Source organism: Halichoeres trimaculatus, unplaced genomic scaffold (genome assembly GCF_033239565.1).
Source record: "Halichoeres trimaculatus isolate MK-OKI-2021-1 unplaced genomic scaffold, fHalTri1.1 fHalTri1_scaffold_22, whole genome shotgun sequence".
In the NCBI taxonomy this organism is placed as follows: domain Eukaryota; kingdom Metazoa; phylum Chordata; class Actinopteri; order Labriformes; family Labridae; genus Halichoeres; species Halichoeres trimaculatus.
In genome coordinates this window covers 14,065,912-14,089,304 of record NW_027437200.1, presented here as the reverse complement: position 1 = coordinate 14,089,304, position 23,393 = coordinate 14,065,912, and the positions used below count along the sequence as shown (strand labels likewise).

The 23,393-nt window shown below is 41.8% G+C and overlaps 1 protein-coding gene and 1 long non-coding RNA gene across 26 annotated transcripts in view; one reads left to right on the top strand and one right to left on the bottom strand.

The window, feature by feature from the left end:
* LOC141784311 (receptor-type tyrosine-protein phosphatase delta) overlaps positions 1-23,393 on the top strand; it is a 471,971-nt gene that overhangs the window by 384,976 nt on the left and 63,602 nt on the right. For 17 of the 25 annotated variants that reach the window (XM_074662121.1, XM_074662118.1, XM_074662109.1 and 14 more), the window contains exons 11-12: positions 15,807-15,952; positions 17,867-18,008. In XM_074662121.1, coding sequence (XP_074518222.1) covers positions 15,807-15,952; positions 17,867-18,008 — 288 coding nt within the window. Of the gene's footprint in view, positions 1-15,806; positions 15,956-17,866; positions 18,009-23,393 lie in introns of all 25 variants that reach the window. The other 8 variants (XM_074662107.1, XM_074662102.1, XM_074662110.1 and 5 more) reach the window with 1 other exon arrangement.
* LOC141784316 (uncharacterized) overlaps positions 1-23,393 on the bottom strand; it is a 75,433-nt gene that overhangs the window by 1,758 nt on the left and 50,282 nt on the right. The gene's annotated exons all lie outside the window — the stretch shown is intronic.

Below are 23,393 nucleotides of genomic sequence, written 5' to 3'. Positions count from 1 at the left end.
ACAATGAGAGTAATTATTTGGGCTGCATCGAGCACAGAGAGAGCACCGGCAGAAAGTAAGCAATATTATCAGCAATGGTGGAATATTACAGCAAATTGTTAATAAAAGCCGCACAAATAGGAGCCTCAATTTTATCAGGCACCACTGCTGCTGCTGCTGCTGCATGAGTGGCTTTTTGAGTTTGATTACAAGATCTGAGCAAAATCAGACTAAAATGACCTCATATGCCTCTGCTTATGGTACCTGCATTAGGACATGAGAAAACATTAAGGTCGGAGTTCAATGAGACGCAAAACTTTGAGTCATCACAGTTGCCACTTTTGGGTTAAAACACGTTTTTCTTCAAGAAATATCCAAATAATTAGCTAAATAAGGTCTGTTATTATTTTCCAGAACTCTGCCCAAATGTTTTTCCTCTTTTGAGTTTGTTTCCACCACCAACAAGCACCTTCATCCCACTTCAAACCACCACTTTCTTGAGTGCATGCAAGTAAGAGTGAGTAAATACAAACCTGAGTCATCTGATAAGCAAAAATCCTCAAAACTTTTATAAAAAACAGCAGAAGATGGAATAGTTTTGTAGCTTTGGTTTTGTCACAGTGTCGTGTAAAAAGTTTTTGGTAAGACATGCAGAGAGGCACGTTCTTGTCCCTGTTCCAGCTTGCCCCCCTTTAATTCCCACACAGGACTTTCCAGAAGGCCGATCCATGCACCCGGTCACTGCTCTACATCTGTACAAGATCTGGAAATATTGATTAGAAGATAATTAAATTGTCCATCCCAGCTTGATATGGATTAATAATTGCCCACTAATGCCCTCCTGACATTTTGCAGTATTGACTCGATACTGTTTGCAGCAGTGCGCCGATAATTATGACGCTTGGCATTCTTCATTTTGTCCCTAATGAGACCAATCAGAGTTGGCTCGACTTTTGCCTAAGAATTAGAAAGGAGTGAGAGGGAGTGAGAAGGAGGGGTGGATTTTCTCATAGGGGCCATTATTCAAAGCTTCAGGATCATCACAAAGAGGTTTCCTCGTCTTACAGGAGTGCTACTTTTCTGTTTCAAATTTTTTGACATGCAGTTGGTGGATGAGCTGTGATACTGTGTTCATTTGGATTATGTAAAAAGGACATCTTGGGACAAACAACAGCACCATGACTATAAATACAGAGACGAGAAGGTGGTATGGGCATCTTGCCACATCACTGCTTCGACTTCCTCACTGCCATCTGTGAGTGTTCCTCCTCTGGCATTCTCACAAAGGCCTTTTGTGCCTTTTCCCCCTTTGTCCCTGTTTGCTAGGTTTAATTAGGTTATTTACTTGAGCTTCACCTCCCAGTGTTTCATTACAGTGGGCATTGCAGATAGGGCTTCACACAGGGCAGGGGCAGATAAAAAGTTAGGACAAAAGATGATAAATGTCGCAAGCGGGGACCAGAATGCAATCTGGCCGCCGTGATGCAGAGATGCTCTAATGGCTTCCCAGCCAGGAAAGGAAGGGAAGGAAAAGGAAGGGGGGAGCTCAGCAGAGATGGCAACGTGATAAATGGTCCCAGGATTGGCTGTAAGGACTGTGGGCAAGACAAAGGAAAAGAAAAGAGTCATGGATGGAGGGAAAACGAAGATGACCACAAAATGGAATCTAATTAATCTGGACTCGCTTCCCCATCGTGACAAACTCAGTTCAGAGAAAGAAGAAGGAAAGGAAGGAAAATTGTTCTTTAGGGACACATTCAGCCTCCCTTACACCCGAACCCCCTCTCCTCCCAGGTTGAAAAGGCAAAAGGACGTATGGGTTCTGACAGTGGCCCTGCACCTGTGGAATGATTAATGACCTGAGACCTGCCTTACACGCTGCTGAGTGAAAAAACCTGCCCCAAAAACATGCCAAGGAGAGCTCAGACATTAAAAAAACATCTTCTGTTTACTGGTGTCAAACTGTTAGTCTGACCACACTGCTTTTTTGTTTCTTAGGAATCTTTGCAAGGGTCTTATTTTGCTTTGGTTTCAACAAATATTTTAACGGTCTAACAATCTAGGCTGGAGTAAGAAAACTCTCAAAATGTAACACAATGATCTAAAGTAGCTTCTTGGAGTCAACCCGAAATGTAATTTAAAAAAAATGTAATAAAACCGAAAATAGTGGTTAATGTATCAGAAGTACTGAGTCTGAAATGTAATTTTAAAAAATTTATATAAAACTCAAAATGTAAGAATTCTGAGCCCAAAACATTAAAACTTTTTGTCCAACTTTTGATTACATTTTAGACTAGCTGCAAAACACTTAATTTTTGATTTACTGAAGTTACACTGCAATGTTTAAAAAAAATATTACTGTTAAAAAACTGATGAATGAGCAGCTTCCTGTGTGATTATAGCGACTAATAAACATCATATCCCAATTTCCTTCAATTAAAGTATCCTGTAGGAAAGAAGTAGTTTGTAGCTTTGACTGACGTTCAGCCTAGGGATGGGTACCTTTAACATTTGAAACGATACAGTCCCGATTCCCGGTACCTGACAGTTGGTATCGGTACTCAATGGCACCAATTTTTGGTACTTATTTTGTGTTTATGTGGTAAAAATCATAAAATGTATTTTTTTAATTAAACATATTTATTCTTAAATATATAACCTTATTATGCTGTGTTCATGCCCAGCATGGAAAATTGCCTTCTCTTCCATTCCCTTACTGTCACAAGGATGCATTTAAGTACCTGCACATTGGTACCTTTTGGTTTTACATGAATCGGTACCTGGTACTTTTGACAGAATTAAGTCTGTACCTATAAAAATACCTAATTTGGTACCCATCCCTAGTTCAGCCAGAAAACAAACACTTTATTATTTTATCAAGTCCACTTCATTTCCATCCATTCTGTCCATTTGTTAAAGAGACACTTGTATCTGTCATAAAATGCTTGTTTTGGCCTGAGTGGTGCAAGAAAACTGCCTCTCAAAGTCGTAAAAACCTGTCACGTTGATCCTTAATGTGCGCTACATTTCCTTGAATACTCACGGCGCTAACGATCACAATCACAGAGTCAATGTGCCAACTTGCTCTTTAACCTTTAATCTATGAGAGAAGAAGGGCTGAAGTCATTACTTACTGAGGACTGGTTTTACCTTGTGGCATTTTCTGACAATGTCATTGGCTTTTTAACTCTCTTCTTCGCAGCTTTACGACTCAACATTAAAAGCTAATAGCCCCGGCACTTACTCACAGTTGTTGCTTGTAGAATAATTCAGATAGGTGTTAAAGTAGAATGTGGAGAGACAGGTCTTTGTATTGTGAATGACACACCTTCCCTTCGCAAATACACCAACATGTTATTAAGACCCACAACTCTATACAATGTCTGTACAGTAGGTCCATTCACATGCATATATACATAGTCTTAATGGACAAAACCCACACACACACATACACTCACTCAGTAGCCTGGAGCCCATTACTGCTGGCAAACATTTGCACACGAGGCCAGCGCCTTTGTGTACACTCACTCTGTAAACTGAGGCTCCGTTTGGCAGAGGGTGAAAAAAGAAGGGAGGGGAGAAGGGCAGCTAACGCCACCAGACCAAAGGCCTCATCTCCGGTCCCCAATAGTCTCGCACCCTAAGGAGTCTCTTCATCTTTAGAAATCAGAGGAAAAATGACTCTGCTTTTTTATTAAATCTTTCACTTGGGAAAAAATGTCCCTCAAATGTTTCTGACAAAAAATGCATGAAGCCATTAGCTGTTTTAAGGAGACTCTTGTTTGTTTCTTCTTTGAATCCCAACAGAAATCATCATGTGTTTTCTTTGACTCACTCTGTCTGATTTCAAGCCAAACAGGTGAAATAAATATCCAGTATTCCTTGCGTCACCTCAAAAGCAGCACACATCTTTCCAGGGTTGCGTCAACATCCCTCTTCGCGCTTGTCTCTTCTTTCTAGGTAGAAGTTTTGGTACCACAGTGACTGTATTGCGTGTATCTTTTCTCCCAGGTTGACATTTTTTTATTTTTATTTTTTAGAAAATGTGAAAACACTCTTAAGAAGTGCAGAGCAGAAAGAGAAAGAGTAGAGTAACACCTACGCACTGTAAACAGACAGAAACATGCACACACAAAGTCATCCTCTTCATGCTTCTAATCATCTCTGGATGAATCATCCCTCCATCCACGCACATCAAGAAAGACTCCTTCAAAAGTGATCTGAAGCCCTTAATTTCACTGGATTATTTTAATTATGTCCCCTGAGGCTTGTTTTTATTTCCCTCTCACTTCTTTTGCTCCTGGGGTGACATTGCACTGTTTGTATCTGAGTGAATACCCCTCTCTGCCAGTCTGACCCTGATACCAACCGCCCTCATTTGTTTCCCATCTGTACCTCTTCAAAGACAGACACACACAACACACACAAACACACACTTTTCCTTGGTGGTTGGCAATTAAGAATTCAAAGACCTGAACCTCGATTTACTGTGAGTGTTTGAGTTTGAGACATACCAATAGGATGTAGTGGATGAAAATAGCCCTCAGAGACGTGGCAAATAGGTTATTTTCATCATGTAAAAATAACTCAGGTATGTCCTTTTAGCTGCTGACAGCATGTTGTGATTGTGTCTCAGTTTCTAACCTTATTGTACATACAGTGATCTCAGTGGGTGGGGAAGCTATGGTAATGAGGCCCTCAATCAGTGGCTGGATGTTGTCTGAGGGGGGAGCATAGACTGTTGGACACTGGACGAAGTATGAACATAGTCTTCTTGACGTCGCCTGTCTGTTCCTGAAATAGTGAAATACAGCCAATCATCAGACACGACCATATTGGATATGGTGCAGGCTTTGAGCTTCCTTTCCAACAGCTATAGGGCACATAATGGTCACATGAGCTGAGCAGTGTCCCAGATTGGATAATCAGACTACCTGATATCGTCTTAACTGCTGAGTTAGAAAAAGATTCACCAGTGTGTATCCATAGGAATATTAGTATTTTAGGGTTAGGCTGTGTTATGCTTTCCGCGCGAATGTGACGTGCGGAAATGGGACGCACAAGAAAATGCATAGGACTTTTATGCTTTGTAACACCCCGCACAGCGTCTATTGGTGTCCATTCCCAAACTGCAGGGGGCAGTGCATTGTTAATGTACATCTACCAGAGTATTAAACTAGAGTCAAAGAAGTTTGCCTTTGTTTACAACATGACATATGTGTCCCAGAGATTTTTCCAGGTTCTTTTAACCGATTCCTCTTCTCTGCCCAGAGTGGCCACATTTTTATGCTATGAAGTATTTACCACTTGGTTATCATGGTGATCTCTGTGTAGGGATGGGTACCTTTCACATTTGAAATGATATGATACCAATGGCAATCAATATTGCTACTCAACAGTACCAATTTTTGGTACTTTTTGTGTTTATATGGTAAAAAATATCAATTTGTTTGATCATAAAATGTATTTTTTTTTAAATTTAACATATTTCTTCTTCAGTATATAACCTTGTAATGCTGTGTTCATGTCCAGCATAGGAAATCCACTACTCTTCCACTCCGTCACAGTCACAAGGATGCATTTAGGTACCTAAACATGGTACCTTTTCATTTTACTTGAAGTGGTACCCGGTACTTTGGACAGAATTAGGTCAGTACCTATAAAAGTACCTAATTCGGTACCCATCCCTATCTCTGTGTGAAAAGTCATACAGATGCCTGTATTTCTGCACTTCCACCACTAGGAGATCCCTGTTCTTGGCGCTGAAGTTTTTGGCCTGAAAGGGACCATGTGAGGAGGCGTAGGTGCAAAAATGACGTCATTCTTTTGCAAAGACGCTGCAGACACGTCAAGTATGAATCAGCCTTTACGCAGAGATGTAATGGCATCCAAAAATTCTTGTGTTAAACTGTAAATATTAATGGAAAGTGGCGATGTTAAGCCTTGCAATGTTGCTACGGCAATGTTGATGAAGCATTTCAAGGTAAAGTTGGTGGCTAAAACAAACAAATGAGTATGTTTGACTTTGTTGAAAACAAATCCTGCCAATTTTATAATCACCTGCTTATTTTTGTTAAAATCAATGTGACTCAAAAGTCATGACGTGAAAAATGAATTGTAAAGTGACTAATTTTTGAACATGTGCAGTACCACTGAAAGATACTAGTGTTAAAACTCACAACTATGTCCTTTCTTATGTTATTCTTGAAGTGAATCGCTGACATTTTACACAGTGTTTTAATCCTGCTGTATTCTGACAGATAACACTGGCTGTCTGCTTCAAAGAGGAAAAGGTGATTTTTACCCCAAAGACGTTTCAATTACCGCCATTTTTCTTCCTCTATTTTATATGCAATACTCTTCCCTTCACTGCTGCGTAAAATTAGTGGCCTGTGAAAGGTCACTTTGCTCCCTGAGTGACTGTTTGTGGTACCTCCTCTGCACACTCTTTGCCCCAGAGATAGGATTTTGGTTTGAGGATGGCGAAGACTACAGCCGGGTGCATAGAGGTGATATATTTCATTATACTGTCATAAACATTTAATCCAATCAGATTAGTGAATTCTTTCCTTAACTTTAAAAATCATCATAATTAAAGGCATAATTACCTCTTGGTTTAAGTGTAACCTGGTTTTGCTGAAGTTTGAAACATTCACAGGATACCTGATCCGCTCAGAGGAAGCCAGTTGTCGTCTCGCAGAGTTTCTGGAGCATGAGCTAGTTTGCGTGTAAGCGCCTGAGAAAACACAGCACATGGAATGTGTCGCCTCTTACGGCCTGACAACTGGCATCTTCTGGAAATGGCCGTGCACTACTTAACTATAAAATTAGAGCCTGTTTAAAACGGACAAAGCTGAGTCTCTGGTATGATTAGAGACATAATTCATCTTTGCTTCATGGAGTGGCAAATATAAGGCCAGCTTTCCCGCTCTTTGAGGGCGGGGACAGTTTGTGCTGTATGGAACGAGCACAGTGGAATCCGGTCTTAAATGGAGACATGCAAATATGTTGCTTATTTGATTTTCCACCCTGATTTTGCAATCTGTATCTTATGATTTATGCTACATGTGGTAGAAAGGCAGCAGCTTTGCAGATTTTCATCTGCCCATGCCGTCGCAGTGATATCCTCTTATCAATCTCACATAAAATGCACATCACACGTGAGGCAGAGTTATGAGAATCATACCACATCATGTTCCCTTATTATCTCCACATGTCATTACATTGGAAGTAAGCTGACATGGCCAGAGAGCGTTTATCACTTTTGCCATTTTTAACATCTTTTCAAGTCTGTGCAGCCCCCCAGCCTGATAACTATTGGTCCATTTTGCTGCAGCACTGCCATTTAATGAATCGTTCCATTGCCTGGTGGATAACAGAATGAACGAATGGCTTTCTGTGTTAGCGGCTGCCACTGCCTATCCTATCAGATAATTAACTTTTTGCAAATAGACTGCGCTGACTACCAAACAGAGTAAGCCTGCACAATTAGAATTACTTATCTATGTTCTCTCTCTGTTTTTTTCCCCCAGACGTCGGAGGGAAAAAAACAAACAAGACAAACAAATCCAAATTTCATACTTCTTGCTTGACTGTTTTCCCCTCAAATGGTCACACACCAGTTGGCTTGGTTCGAGATTTCCGTATTCACACATTAATGAACAAGTAATGAATAAGAGGGAGAAAAAGGAGTCTTATTGAAATTAAAGCCTTTATTATTTGGCGCTGGCGTTTGACAAGCTCGGCCCAGATGTTCAGAATTTCCATCAGGAGGGTCTAGTGTTTACCACCTCGCTCCCTCCTCCTCGTGTAGTTTTTTCTCCCTCTTCCTCTCTAGTGGATGGTCTCACGTCGACGGTGTCGCAATTCAATATTTATATGTTTCCTTCTGTTTGGTTTCCACCGCAAAGGGAGGCGGGCTTTCATGTGTCTGATTTAACACAGCAGCGATTCGGTTCCAGCTTTTAAAGCGTCGGGGGCCGTTTGAACAAAGCCATCTGTTTGAGTGGGCCGTTTTATTAAGTGACAAACTGGATCCCTCTACCTCGCTAATGTGTCCCGTGGGAGAGCGCTGCAGCTCATGTGCGTGTGTGTGTGTGTGTGAGAGACAAACACAGGAGGAGAGGGAAGGAGGTAGAGGAGGTACAAGATTCCTCTTGCAAACATTGTTACAAACCAGGAGAGGAGACTTCATCACTTATGTAGCCGTCACTGCCGACGGGTTTTAGCTTTTATGAATCTGCAACGATAATTGAATAAGGAGGGCTTTCAGCTTCCAAACACAGACTGAGAAAGCCGTCACCGCTCTATAAATAACCCTTTATATTTATTTAATGGAACCTTCCAGAATTTTCCTTTTGTCCTCCACACACCAGCCCAATTTATTAATGTCCCATTTGCAATGTTCGCTTCCGTTCTGCAGGAATATTCCAGCACCCTTAGGAGCGTGTGTCTGTGCATGGGTGCACATGTGCATGATTGGTCTTGCCAGAGAATCTGTCATTGCATTGAATGTGGGACAACAGCATTAGACATTCCTTTTGAAGCTTTTGTCAGTGCAGAAAAAGTGCCCTAGACTCCAACAGAACCACAGCCAGAAGCTCAGACTTAGCATAGCAGTGCCACAGAGCATGAGTAATACACAGTAAAGACCCGTCCCGTTGGAATATGATTTTCGCAACCTTAGTCACTGGGCTGTGTTTTTGTGTTTTTGGCAAGGACAATACACTGGTGACTTGTGTGTCACTGTGTGTGCTTGAGTTTTCCTGCCTTTGAAGCTCTCTCAGTGATGATGCGCGTTTATTTATTCGCCGGAGACCCTCATTTGGGACCTGATCCCAGAATGGACCTTGTATCCTCATGCAGCCTCAATATTAATGTGTCATTAAGCTGCATTCTTCTACATTCCATTGAATTAGTTTTACATAATGACTGTGGTGAATTTTGCTTACAGAGCACATTGAAGCAGTCAGGAAGGGGGCGGGGGCAGTGTAGGAGAAGGCTTGTATTATGAACTTCATTATGTGTGACAAGCAGCGCAATATTGATGGAAGAGCGAGTCCCCATCATTGCACCGCGTTAAAACCTCTGCAGTGAATTAATGTACTATTCCTGATCCAGTAATTAACAATCATTCGGAGGCCATATCCCTTTTCAAGTAATCGCTAATTGCAATAAGAATTTCAGTTTCCATTTAAGGCCAGATTACCGATGAGCATGCAATGCAAATCAGGCAACACTTCTAATTAAGCTCCGATTCCTTTCTCTTTCTCACTGCCTGGGCCCTTTGTGAGTGCGTACAATGTGGAGTTTGTTTTCTCAGCATTACAAAAGACGATTTTTTTATCATAATGCTGCAGATAGAGGGCTGTGTAGTGCCCCAAAGAGAACGGTTTCTGCTTGTGTCTCTCATTGATTAGTATGTGTGGTTTATCTTCCCCCCTTCCTCCTCCCCCACATATTTTCTTTTGCATTGTTTGTTTCTGTGTTTGCGTGTCTGCATTGCTACTTTTTGTTCTCTCATTGGCATTGTGAGACAGATGTTTTCTGAACGTTGTACAGACAGTTAATTAATCCACAGAGATGGTGTTACCTCACATCCACTAATGTTTCTACAACAACCAACATTTTATCTCGTCATCTAAACACCATAATGATGAACTTCAGAGCACTTATAGATTACACAGAGTCAAATGTCATCAGCATATACACTTAATACTCCACTTTTACCCTCTCCCAACATTTATGCCACTTGCTGGCGTTGTAGCGATTTATCAATATCGCAGGACTGAAAAGCTGCGGCTTAAAGATGTCAAATGAGGTTAATGGCATCTTTAAGCGCTCCTTTCTTCCTCCCGTATGTCCAAATGGAGCGGGGTATTTGCAGACTGCCACCCAATGTGTAAGGATTAATTATCGCCCTCCACAACCCCGCCTCACCCTGCAAGTTAAAGATTCAGAGAGGAAATGGCCCCTTTCATGCAAATGAAATTGAATATGTCAGTCAGTATAATTGTGAAAACCGAGCCGTCTTGGACTTGTGTCTGTGTCGAATAGAGGTTCCAACTGAAAGTGGGTTTATTAATGTTCTCCTCTCCACTCTTTGATTTGTGCTTTTTAATGGGCTGGCAGATCAAACTTGAGTCCGTGGCAGAATCCGGATGATTTGAAATGTTTTCGGCATCATGAATGAAAGTCAGACTCACACATTTAAATGCAATGTTTGGCTGAGTTAAGCCAGTATCAAACAAACTTGTAATGAATGCAGATTTGCGAGATACTCTGAATCTTGGGAGCTGAATGATTCAACTGGACAAAAGAAAATCATTAAATCATTGGCAGCAGGTTGTATTTATACAGCCCATTCACACTGAAGTCCAGGCTCTAACAGGTACTCAAAGCCAAGCAAGCCAACACTCAGAGGATTAAAGGGATATCAGTGATAAATAAGGAAGTGTCGCTAACAAATACAAAACAAAAAAGAAAAAGCTTTTGAAGGGCTTTTTCCTAACAGGAGAGTTTGTTGTCTGTCTGTGAACAACATAACTCAAAAAGTAACGAATAGATCTGGATAAAATTTTAAGGAAATCTTCCAAATGGGATAAGGAAGAAGTAATTATATTTTGGAGGTGACCCAGATTACTGTCTGGAACCAGGCCTTTTTTAAAGGATTCTTTATCATTGTGAGATAGGGCTGTTTTCACCATGTGTGTTTAGAACTCCACGATAAATGGTCGAATTGCTTTGCAAGACAATACAAGACAAGATCACCATAATTTCTGACAGATGTAAAAGTACGATCCAGATCCTGGCAATATTCTGGATACCAAGATCTGGAATATGAAATATGTACTGGGTCATCATCATTTTCAACACTGTCAGGAAACAAATTATCGTACAAACCTGCAACTAACACCAAATTGTAGCAGACAGTCTGCTGAAAGGGAGTATAACATTAAAGTAGGACTAAAGTTTTGCCTGACAATCACAATCACAACTCTCTCAGTGCTTTTCTAATTTGATAATTTATTATTTAATTCAACAGTTTTGACTAAATTGTTGTAATCAGGTTGTTAACTCAGTCCCACTTTCAAATATTCAATACTGTAGGGTATTGTAAAGTGTCACTGTACATATATTGTACAGCATATCACAAGGTCCCAGCCATCTCCCCTGTGTGTGTAAACGTTATAGTTACATCGGTAGCAGAGTTAAACTATTTTTAGCCTCTCAGCCATCCCATTGTTTAAAATCCACCTTCAGTGACATTATTTGCATTCGTCCTCTGCTCTAACCACAGAACTATCAGCAAGCAGGGCAGAGAGTGCATTGTTTCCCAGCTGCAGTTTCCCCTCCTGTAGAATGCAGGCCTGATATGATTGGCTCTGTCTTGGTCGACACTGACTAGAAATGTCTTGGAACATCATTAGGAAATTACAGACATAGTTCGACCTGTTACATGTTGTTTTCCTCTCCGAGCGGTACTGAAAATGATCTCACACACTGGCTTGGTCGTGACCCAAAGCCCGAATACAAACTTCCTCTGCAAGTTATTAACTGTAGTAAGCAGCAGCAGTTTCAACAGGCTCATTTTTGATAGCTGACATTTCTGTGAAATTTGCTACGAAAGTTAAAACTTAAGTGTAACATGACTCCACTGGTGTGGTGGTTTTAAGTAGAAAATCTCGCTCACAAAATGACTGATACAGAGCTGAAATGAGAAAGGAGGACTGAGTAAAGCAGCAGCAATACTTTGTGTTTAAAGATTGTACAACCCACTTAGTGGAAGGCTTCCATTTTTTTAATGTCTATCCATTAACAGTAGATATATAAATGCATACATACAACCGTGAAGCAGTCAGCCCCCTCAGCCCTGTGGACATGGGTGTTCTCAGAACAGTAAAGGTGTTCCAGTCAGCCACAAAATCATTAACATGTTGTTGATGCCTGAAAAATAGAGCAAGTCGACACCATTAAACAGCATCTTCTTCTCCAAAGGTGGTGGCGCATGTGAACAAGGTTACATAATGACCTCGAGGGAGAGTGGGCACCAGCCCATGTCTCAAACCTTTTAGCTCGTGGCAGGCTTCACACTTCTCATTTGTTTGCAGGCGACAGCTTAGCACTGGATTAACAGGTGCCTAGCCAAGGTATTAATTCAAGCAGATCAGGGTTAACTCTTAAAGGAGTCTGCAGCGTGTAGTAGAGGTGACGGGGGCAGTCTTTAGATTGGATTAATTTATTATGAGATTAATTCATATGCTTAAGGGCAAAACAATGTCCACACATTATGCAGACGGCGTTCTGGATATCCATATTTTTTTCCTCTTATAATGCTTTTAGAGGTAACCAGATGGAAGATATAGTGAACTACTTTCTCATAGCTTTTCTAACATGGTTGAAAATGAGGGTTCTGTCTGAAAAGCTTTCTCCCTGCTGTAAAATATTTGTCCTCAGTGTCTTTTTGGTTGCTGTCAAGTCACTTGTCGTGGTATTGTCCAGAGGTTTCAATCAGCCTCTGTCTACCTGAAGGTGTAAGAGGACTCTACCAAAATGGATGTTTGTCAGCAGCAGACCTAAAATGGGGGTATGATGATGATATCAGCGGCCATGTCTGTGAAAACACCATTACCTCCATGTCACGCCTCAATCACTCCCCATTGTGCGATGACTTTCCCCCAGCCCCCCTCACCTCCAGTGCTGATCTCCCCGTACATGTCCTCGCAGTCTATCACAGCCGGCGTGGGGAGACGCACCGAGCCGTAATGGATGGCCCCGGAGCGAAAACAGCCCCAATAGCATATCAATTACCCATCAGCGCCCTCTTGGCTGGATGCCAGTGAGCACCACGCCCCGGCCAAGCCAATGAGATAAGGTGCAAATGCAGATATAATGGTTCTTTCTGCTGCGTACAAATTACACGGTGTCAACTCTGCTGCCCACCTGTCGGATCTGTCAGCCGCTGGATGAGAGAGCGCTTCTGAGGGTTTGTAAATGTGTGCGTGCATGCAAGAACGTGTGCATGACGCCACGCAATCAGGTGATTTCCCAGACTCATTTTCCTGGTGGAAGCCCAGCTGCTTGCCTGTTTATCTGTTCGCTCTTTTGATTGCTGACCACACATCTTATGTCACCTCTCCACAAATCCTGCAGGTTAATTCTCCCCTCATTCCCCGAGCCGCGGCGGACGCTGCTGGGCACAGGAAATCATTCCACACACAGGCACACGAACAAGCCTGATCGCACACACACACACACACACACACACGTTCGCACAGATGAGGTAATTCAGATGGTTGGCATTACCGCAGCTGTGTGGCCCCTAATGGCCCGCTGAAGTGATTGATAAAAGGCAAACAGTTGCTCCACAGGGGGACAGATGGAGCTACACCTCCCACTGAAGCTGGCACTCCAGCTTCAGAGGAACCCACGGAGGGAGTCTGGCTTAGCACTATGACATTATTGCTGTTGAAATTAGCCTTGATCATGGTGATAGGGCTGGAATGGAAATCTAACAATCAAAATCTCATCAGGGAGAGAAAGATTCCTTTGATTGTTTTCTACCTGCATGTGTTCAGTTTTTTTTGTCCTGGTTGTGAAGAGAAACGTGAGCGGGTTGATTGTCCTGGAGAGAGAAAGCAGGTGTAGCATCACTTAATTATTGAATCTGAAAGTAAATGAAAAATTGCTCCAACAAGTTGATTACATTTGGGAGTGAAAAAGCACCCAGCTTGTTCCTGCAATTCTCTCCTCTGTCGTCACCAGCGCCTGAGAAAATTCTATTGTCCAGTGTTGTGAAACCACCACTGTAACTGGGAACGTCCATGCCATGTCCACACAAAGCAGTCACTGTTCCACCCTGCTATTCTCTCACCTCAACTCCCCTGCATTTTTAGCATTTTTATCCTGCCTTTACACTTGACTTGCCGAGCTGAATTGAGGGACCAATTAGTGGCAAGAGAATGGTCACATCGGCAATCAGAGCATTGCGAGGACCTTATCAGGTGCGTGTTTCATTTGCGTGGGGCAGGAGCACTGTTCCGATTGGTGGGTTTTGGGGGAAGATTAGGGCTGTGTGGGGCTGGTGGACTGATAGACATGCTTCTCTTTCTCTGCAACAGTTGAACATGTTTTTCTTTGTCATTGAAACACAATGGCTAAGTGATTTTTGTCCTTTGGAATGGTACAGTATACAATGTGAAGGGTTGATCTCTAATAAACCTTCTAGATATTTAGTGCCGTAATGTTATACTCCCTTTCAGCAGACTGTCTGCTACAATTTGCTGTTAGTTGCAGGTTTTTACAATGATTTGTTTCCTGATGGTGTTGAAATTTATGATGACCCAGTACATATTTCATATCCCAGATACTGACCTTTTCTTGTATTGTTTTGCAAAGCAATCCTTCCATTTAATATGGAGTTATATACACATATGGGGAAAACGGCCCTATCTCACAATGTTAAAAAAAATCCTTCAAAAAAATCCAAACAGTGATCTAGATCGCCTCTAGAATTTAATCACTTCTTCCTTATCCCATGTTGAACATTTCCTGAAAATTTCATGAAGACCCGTTGGTAATTTTTTAAATTATGTTGTCCTCAGACAAACAAACAAAAGAACAGACAAACGTTCCCAAATGATTAATTGCTTGACTTCAGTCATTTTTTGCTATACTGGTGATTTACAAATCAGTAAATGCTTTAAGTTTTACTTTAAGATCTTGACTTCGAGGTTCATTAGAGGAAAAAAACAATTTTAAAGTTCCTGTAGTTAAAAGTTACCTATTTAGCCAGAAGGGCTGGGACGATATGTTTTTCTCCTGATTTGATTCTTATATGATTTTTTAGGCCTCCGATTCAGATGATGTCTACAGACTTTATCAGGAGCTTTGTTTTCCCAAAACAATGCACGCGAGTCAGTTTTTAGGATTTATTCAGGGAATCTGAACTGTCAACTATTTTCCATCCCAGCTTATAAACAAAGACTAAAATGAAGGACTTAAATTTGAAAAAAAGAGGCGATTGTTAAACAAAAAATCGAGATTTTTCATTTTTTTTCTCCACCTGCTATCAGCCAGTTCTATCTTCTTCTTGATTGAATTTCACCAGCAGGTCTGTGGTGATTTTCACACTCCAAAACAGATGAAAAACTGTTGTTTGTGAAGTGGTTGTCCTCTGACATCAGCCTGCTAGCTACACGTGTATGCTTTGCTTTGGACAATCGCTCAAACCGGAAGTACTCCTATGATGTTTTAATTCTGTGAGACTTAGTTCTGCAGGCGACTCTTGACTTGCCAACTTTACCATCCAGGAGTTTATCTAAGTTCAGTAAACTTAAAGTAAAGTTCAGTTAATGGAGCAGTGTAATCTTTTTCCATTACGACAGGAGCTTGAAGCAGGAAGACACTGCAGAGTGCTTAAATACCTCACAATAAACTCATCAACACTGACTGAGTTAAACTTATGGTTTACCTTTTACTGTAGTTTAGAAAAGTTTTAATCTTATCATTTCATATCCAACACACAGTCCTTTTATGCAAAAACTGTGACCTAAACTTATTACAAAGTTGTAAACTTATATTCTTCAGGGATTTCAGTCTTTCTCTGACAACAAGATTTTTTACCTGATCCCAACCGCTGGTTATTTATGTCCACTTTTACAACAAATTCATTACAAATCATTGTTTCATCTTCCAAAAAAAAAAAATCTCACAAACAACTCCATGCTGAAATCTGCAACTGGCCTGACTTCTGGGTGTGTACAATTTAATGCTAAGCATGATAACTAACCGTTTTTGTTCTCTTCTCTTCTCCTTTGTGTCTGCAGCACCACCAAAGTTTTTAAGAACCCCCAATGACCAAACAGGCGTGCAAGGAGGAGTGGCATCCTTTATTTGCCAAGCTACCGGAGATCCACGGCCGAAGATTGTGTGGAACAAGAAGGGGAAGAAAGTCAGCAACCAGAGATTTGAGGTATTAGGTCTATTGTTCTGATGTAAAATGCTCGACAAAATTGGAATGCTTCAAGCACTGCTTTTGGCTCTGCTCACACATAATCCATCGCACCAAGCCCCGCTCGCCTGCTTTTTTGCCCTGACTTGCCACCACGCATTAGCAGGCTCTAATAATCATGCTGGCCAGGCTTTTAAACATGCTGGAGTTTTAATGAGGAAGTTTACAAAAGATCTGGGGACAGATTTGTAATTTGATAAAAGACAAGAAATGAGCAGTTGCATAGCAGAGAAAACAACTTGTGGTGTGACCCAGATACCTATATTAGCATCATGCCACATTTGCCAGCTTATGCAAAGTGAAAGGGGAAGCAGCACTTTCACTTCGAAATATCCTTTTGCTTCGTGGCATCTTTATCTAAATGCATGTCCTACCCTCCTTATTTTGGCTGCGGCTTTGATTTCTGGTCAGCTTTAATCTGCACTTGGGCTCAATACCCATGAGAAATAACACATCATTGCAGAACACTGATAAGATTTCTATTAATTTCTGTGTCAGTCCTCGGGACTATCATGGTGCCACTTTTTCCCCTCTGCTCTTGATGCCATATTTGCTTGCTTCTGCACAGCAGCAATGGCTTAACAGAGCATGGAAACCTCGCCCTGCTTCTTCTTCAGGTCTCATAACGACAGAAATCTAATCTTATCAGAGTTCATCGCGTTTGCATCGCACGTTGCGCTGAATGCTAACACACTAGTTTTTATTCCCTCATCGCCCCGCAGGGTTTGCCGGCTGCAGCCATTTCACGCCCATTCAATCATACGCTGCTGCCTCATCTTCTAACAAACACCCATTTCCTTTAGTCCTCTCTCAACTTCCTCTCTAATTCACCTCTCAAACCTGACTAAGACAAAGGGCTGTTTTTGCTTTCACCTGCTGTCAGCTTGAATGCTAACATAGCTAAATCGCTCGGCCAATGAAATGTTAAAATGTATAATGACTAACACGTGCACAGATTTTGTGAATTATAAGAAATGTTTGTAGGCTGTTGTGTGGATGTGTGTGTGTGTGCGCGTGTGTGTGAGTGGTATATCTGAAGAAGAGGTGTAAGGCCTATCTTTATTGCGATCTACCTCAATGCTTAAAAGAGATTGAGTTATGACACAAGGCTTTCTAAAGTCAGTGAGTATTCAACATGTAGCATGCAAAAAAAAAACATAGCTGAATAAGCTACAACAAACACCTGTTTGTGAGCATTTTTATGTGTCGTTCGTCCAAAACAGTCGGTCCTGTCTTTTGTACCACAATGTCACCTCATGGTACAACTGTCCGTAACCGTTTATCGAGCCACTTTTAACTGTTTGTGCTTGTTTCTGTCCCATCCACACAATCCAGTGTGATGCATTTTTTTAGGATAGTCAGTTAACTTTAAGAGTGGGACACATTCGGATTTAAAATCTGCTACGAACAGGGTTTCAGAGCCAAAAATTCCAACTGAGATAAGCATCCCCATTCTTAAAGTTAGTCAGCCGCATTGATTATGTTAGCAATTAATGCACAGAGCTTCAGTTTGTAGATAACTGTCTAAACACATAAGAAGTTATGCAATCCACTCCTGCAATAAGAGGAGTTCACCTTTAAAGCCACATATACTTTCTTGCTAGATAGATCCTGAAGTGAAATACTGTAAATGTTAAAGCACAGTTTCACAAAAAACACAGAACCACAGGCTTTCAATGTATGGTAGGCACTAGCTTTTGTCTCTGTCATAGGAAGCACATTGTGTCACCATCAGTGTTGTTAGCCAAACGTCCTCAAAAGTCTCGCTGTTTATCTGTCTGTTCTTCTACCTGTTTGTTTTTGTCTGCTGAAGGTCCCTCACCCATTGTGAACAAAAAAATCTCCTTTAACATATCCTGTCTCTCGCACCTGCAGGTGATAGAGTTCGACGACGGCTCTGGTTCAGTGCTAAGAATTCAGCCTTTGCGCACGCCCCGAGACGAAGCCATTTACGAGTGCGTCGCCTCCAACAGTGTTGGAGAGACGAGCGCTACCACCAGACTCACTGTTTTACGTGGTAGGTCGCCAGAAGGCTAAAAATACACACCACTAACATGCCCCTTTTTCTCCCAGCTAACCCAGGTAAGCATTCCTTGTTTTATGTCTGTCCTGTCCTATCCTCCTTCTTTGTTTTCTCACTGTCTTGACGTACAGTCAAACCCAATTAGAGACCCTGGTTACACTCACGTTGTGTATTCTAACTTGATAAGATTTAGTCCATTAGCCATTTAGCGGAGTAAGTTTCCGTTTCTAAGTGACTTAAGTCATTTGCATACAGATTCCTGACACAATAATTAAGATGCCAGTTAAATTATGCAAATAGCCATCCACTCCTAGCCTGGGGTGGTTTAATGGAAAAGCTCAGCAATAATTTTCAAATCAGTCATTTTTCATCGCTGCACTTCAGCTTTGATATTCGTTTGACCGTGTAGAAAATAAAGCAGTGTACTCCTATGGGATTAGCCAGCGTGTTTTGTTTGTTGCAGCGTTCCCAGTGCCAGTATCTTTCAGTGACCGGTGGCTGTTAATAGCTGGCACTCCTTCACACAAACACGAGTGTAACAAACGAGGCGAGAAAGGTCAGCTGCTTTGTTTACTTCCACTGAGCTAAGAGAATAAAAGTCAAATGACAAACATCAAGTTGGTTGAAGGTGGCTCTTTTATAATAAGGACCGAGCAAAAATTTTATCTTGATTACACAAAACATTCCATTCAAAGGCAAATATGTGGTGTCCCGGAGCTCAAAAGGCGGCATAATATCTCTCTAAAACATGACTTGTTTGGCTGTGAATGGAGAAAATGGCTTTAGAAAAGAGCCTTGGGCAGGCCTGAATGAGGTGTGCTCCATTATGAGCCACAATTACACAACATGGCAAATGAGTTCCTATTGAGAGGGGTGCTTCCATCCTATAGACAGAAAAAAGCTGGCTCTGCGAGTCTCTGAAGCCCCCACCTTTCCTGCTTCTTATCTCTCCAATGAGCCAACAAAAGGCCCTTTGCACTGTCTCCAGGGGCTGATTCAAAGAGAAAGGTGGCACGTTCACATGCAGCTCTCCCCCTGTTTACTCTGCAGCATAAAGCATATGTGTGTATGTGTGTGTGCGCGTGCTCTCATAAGCAATATTGTGCACATTTCCTGTTCACTCCCACTCTGTCACTATCTCTGTTTTTCCTCTCCACACACACACACCAATAGATAGCTGAGGGACGGGTAGAGACGCAGCTCTTCCCGGCTCCGCAGCCTAGCATTAGCATGTTTATTACCATTTCCATTTTGCTCTTCTGCGCGCTCTCCTTTTCCATCAATGTATTGAAGGTGAGTAGAGGCCTATCGCAAATCAACAAAACAGGAAAGAGCTTTTTCTCTCTTGGCTTTGGTGCAAATAAAAAGGTGTGCTCACTGTCCCTGGATACGTATGAGAAAAAATACAGGGATTGTCAGGGATTTAGCAGTAGTCTACACGACTCTTACATTTACACATGTTCACCTACAGTATCAGAGCGCAAACTTAACCATGACATCCAGCTAGGGCAGTTTTGCTACTTCTGCAGGGTGTCTGCTCAATTATTCAATTGATACCATACAAGTGATTCAGGTTTTTTAAAACCACTGGATTGCATCAAAACCCATTTCAACAACACTCTGTAAATGGGAACCAAAAGATTAGTTTTGGAAGTGAATCCTGAAAATTTCAGCTGCTCAGCAGTTTAGGGTCGCCTTTGTTGTCATTTTGTGATGCACCTTGAGTTTTCAGCGCAGGCAGGCCAGTTTGGCACCAGGGCCTTTCTACTTCCTGTTGTCCATATAACTAATTCACTCGCTGTTTTCTGCAAAACCGTCCCTGATTTACGCGTCGTCTGGATGACAGCATGTATTACTCCAGTATTAATGGTGCCTTTTTAGATTTGTTAGCTACAAATGCCATAAGCACTTATCCATCCCCATGGCCTTATAGATGATGGCTTTTCAAATGATGACAAGCCGAGTGGTTCGTCTTTGCAGCAGAGAACAGGGCGCCCATAACTTCTGAAAAGCGTATTGATTTGTCAGACTACAGGACAGCTTTCCTCTTCATCTCAGTCTGTCTTAAATGGGCTCAGACCCCAAGAAGCTACCAGGGATTTTATGTTCACGACCATGTTTATATTTGGTTTCCTCTTTGCAAGACACAGTTTAACCCACATCTGTAAATGCAGCCATGCCATTTGAATCGATCTCAAACAGTTGTCGCTTTAAATTATTGATACACAAAACCCCCTCAAACCACTATCGACCACGTTTACCCAGCTCTGACTCTCTCAAGACTTCTAGTAAGCTGCAGCATCACACTGCAGCATGCTCTACGAGTATTTGGAGGTAACATAAGGTCAGCTCAAGGATGCTCTATGTATTATTTAGGAGACCAAAAAGCTTCCTTCCACCGCAACTACTTTGTACAGTACAATAAATACAGCACAGTTTGTTTCCCACTTATCATTCCACATGACATAAACTGCACTTTGAAAAATACAGCAGCACTTTTTTTTTTTTTTACCCACGGTTTGTCTCCATGACCTGCAAAAAATGTCTTCTGTCCTCTTTTGGGTGTTTTAGAGGAGAAATACATTCCATGTGTGGAGCAGTCGAGAAGGGATTAATAAATAAGCAAACAAAGATAAGTGATACCACACAAAGCCAAATACATATAAAGTGAGTGTTAGTTTACTACATTTGGGTGCCAATGGCGTGTGTTAACGACTGCAAAAGCATCTGTTGAGAGGAGCTCACCACAGGGGGGGGGGGGGCTAATTCCATGTTTCGAAAGCACATTGTTGTAATTGCCATGCTTAAGGACAGGGGGAACTGAGGTGACAAATTCAAAGTACTCTGGCATATTGGCCTCTAACTTGATGGGAAGCGCCATTAGTAATGAACTTCCAGGCTCAGGGAAGCTATTTGCATGAAAGGCGAACCCTGGATCGTAATGATGTTTCAAGTCAAATCTGCTCGGCCATGGCATGAGGTTTTCCACGGAGCACTTTTTCTGTGTGCTCTGTTTTGATTAAATAGGAGATGACCCAGCTCATATGCGACTCGTGTCTTTGAATTAAGGCTGTCTTGATTTGCTTTGTAATTGAGAATGACAGGGAGAGATTGAAAATAAGGAAGCAGCAGATTTTGGGTGTCATGGCTGAGATATAATTTCAGGGAAGTGATACTTGATTTAATTTATGAACAGTCTTCTGCAAGATACCAGCGTGGAGACATGTACTTTTTTGGAGGCTATGCATTCTCAAAATTAAGTAAACAAAAGAAATGGAAAATGCAGCAAAACCTGCTCATGCAGCCCAGACCCTGCTTCCAGCAGTTCCAGCAGAGTGATGTGTGAATTTCACTGCTGCAGTTCATGATTCAGGCATGATTAAGGATTTATATTGCATCCTCATACTCCCATTATGCTGTCAACAGCCATTTCCTGTAGCCCCGTACACAAGTGTGCAAACTTATGCAGCTGTGCACAACTTGACAGTGGGAGCGGAAAATGGGAAGCCGCTCTCCTGTGACGGAAAAACAGAATGCATCATTTCCATTTGTATGGGATAGAGCGATGGCACAGTGGAAGCCGTGTAGCTGAGACGGATCTTTCCACATACAATGAAAGGGCTGCTACATGATCAGTGATTATTCATAGACAATGCAGGCACTCAGGCTTTACGTCATTGTTAGGAGAAAAATGGTCTCTGGAGTTAATAAAAACACACCGAAAGCTGTTTTTATTGATCTTTCCAGCAGAGTTAAAGTCTGGTCACCAAAAAACTGTCCTGTACAGCAGCAAAAAAGACAAGAACAGCTTAAACTCACACTACACAGCTCACACCTAACCATCATTTGTCCTCTGTGCACCATTTTGTGAATGCATAATGCTTTCATTCTAAGAAAGTACAGAGAGAAAGAGCAAGCCGAACAAAAGCTGGTCTGCATGCTCAAATTGCTTAGGAAGATAAATGCTGTGTCAGCGGTCTCGGACTGTCGGAGCAGGGGATGCAGTGGGGATGAAGCAAGTGACCGTTGTAAAATTACTGTGCTTGTGATCAGTGGCTCAAGAGAGAAGGGAAAGTAAGGGGGGCGGCAGCTACCGTGCAATTCTCTGCTTTACTGGCAGGAGCTCTATAGATGGCAGGACCTGGGCCGCCACATGGAACACTCAATTTTGTTGGAAAAATACAAAAATTGTCCTGAGGAAACTTGCTGACTCACTGAAGGAACTGAAAGCTGTTTCTGACTTTACATCAAAAACAATGTTCATAACTTTCCGCAGAAATACGCATTTATGTTTCAGAGGCTGCTCCTCTTTTACCTTAATAAGAAGCCGCTCTATTACAAATATTTATCCCTCTTACTTCATTATGATGGGATGAGAGAGCCACTGAGTCACACACTTTCAATTATCTTCCTGTCCATTAGATGTTTTATTATTTATTTTTGCTTGGAATATGGCCAGTAATGTCTTTAATGCAATTCTCCCCTGAATTCTAGTCCTTACTTTCTCATATGTCACAAAAATAGAGCAAAGGATGACAAGTTATTCATGAGTGTAATTAAAAAGATGGAGCTGGCTATCCTCGCATGCATTGATCGAGATGGAGAAAAAAGGAAAGAAAACTTTAAAGAAAGAATGCCCACACTGGTTTTTACCTTACTGTGCGGTTAATGTTAGGAACTGATTGGGTTTCTGTAGCCTCATTTCCACAAAATGGTCCAGTATGGACCAGTACAGTTTGGTGCAGGTCTAATCGGGTAAAACAGATAGTTTTGGGTTTCCACAACTAACCGTATCCTTCTTGGTGGGTGATGTGTAAGCCAGATGCTGACACCTGTGTCAGCAAGTGTGACTGCATAGCAGTGAGCCATTTTCCAAACAGAAAGAAATCCACAAATTATCTTCACAAAGTTGACTAGAGATTCAAAAATGGCAAGGTCACATGTTGTTCTTTATTACCACTGTTGCAAAGGAAGTGACGATTTTTTCAACCAATAAACGGACTACAGTGTTTCTGGCTCCACCTTGTCTGGCATATGTCTGGCAACCCGACAGAAGGGTACCAAAAAGAGTAAGTCGGGGTCTTGTCCCACTTTCAGTCAAAGAAAACACCACAAAATGCATACGATACCGAAATGAATCGCTTGATGGAAACGGTTTAAGATGGCTCCTTCCTGTACCTGGGGTCCATCTACCAGGTCTACACTCCTTCTGGCCCACTAGCTCTGCTTGTGAAAGACGCCTGGTGCTCCCAGCCCAGGGCGGCTCCAAATCTCTAGCCAGACTCTTCTCCTCTGTTGTGCCCAAATGGTGGAATGAATTACCTAACTCTATACAATCGGCAGAGTCCCTTTCTACTCTACTTAAGAACTTAATCCGAC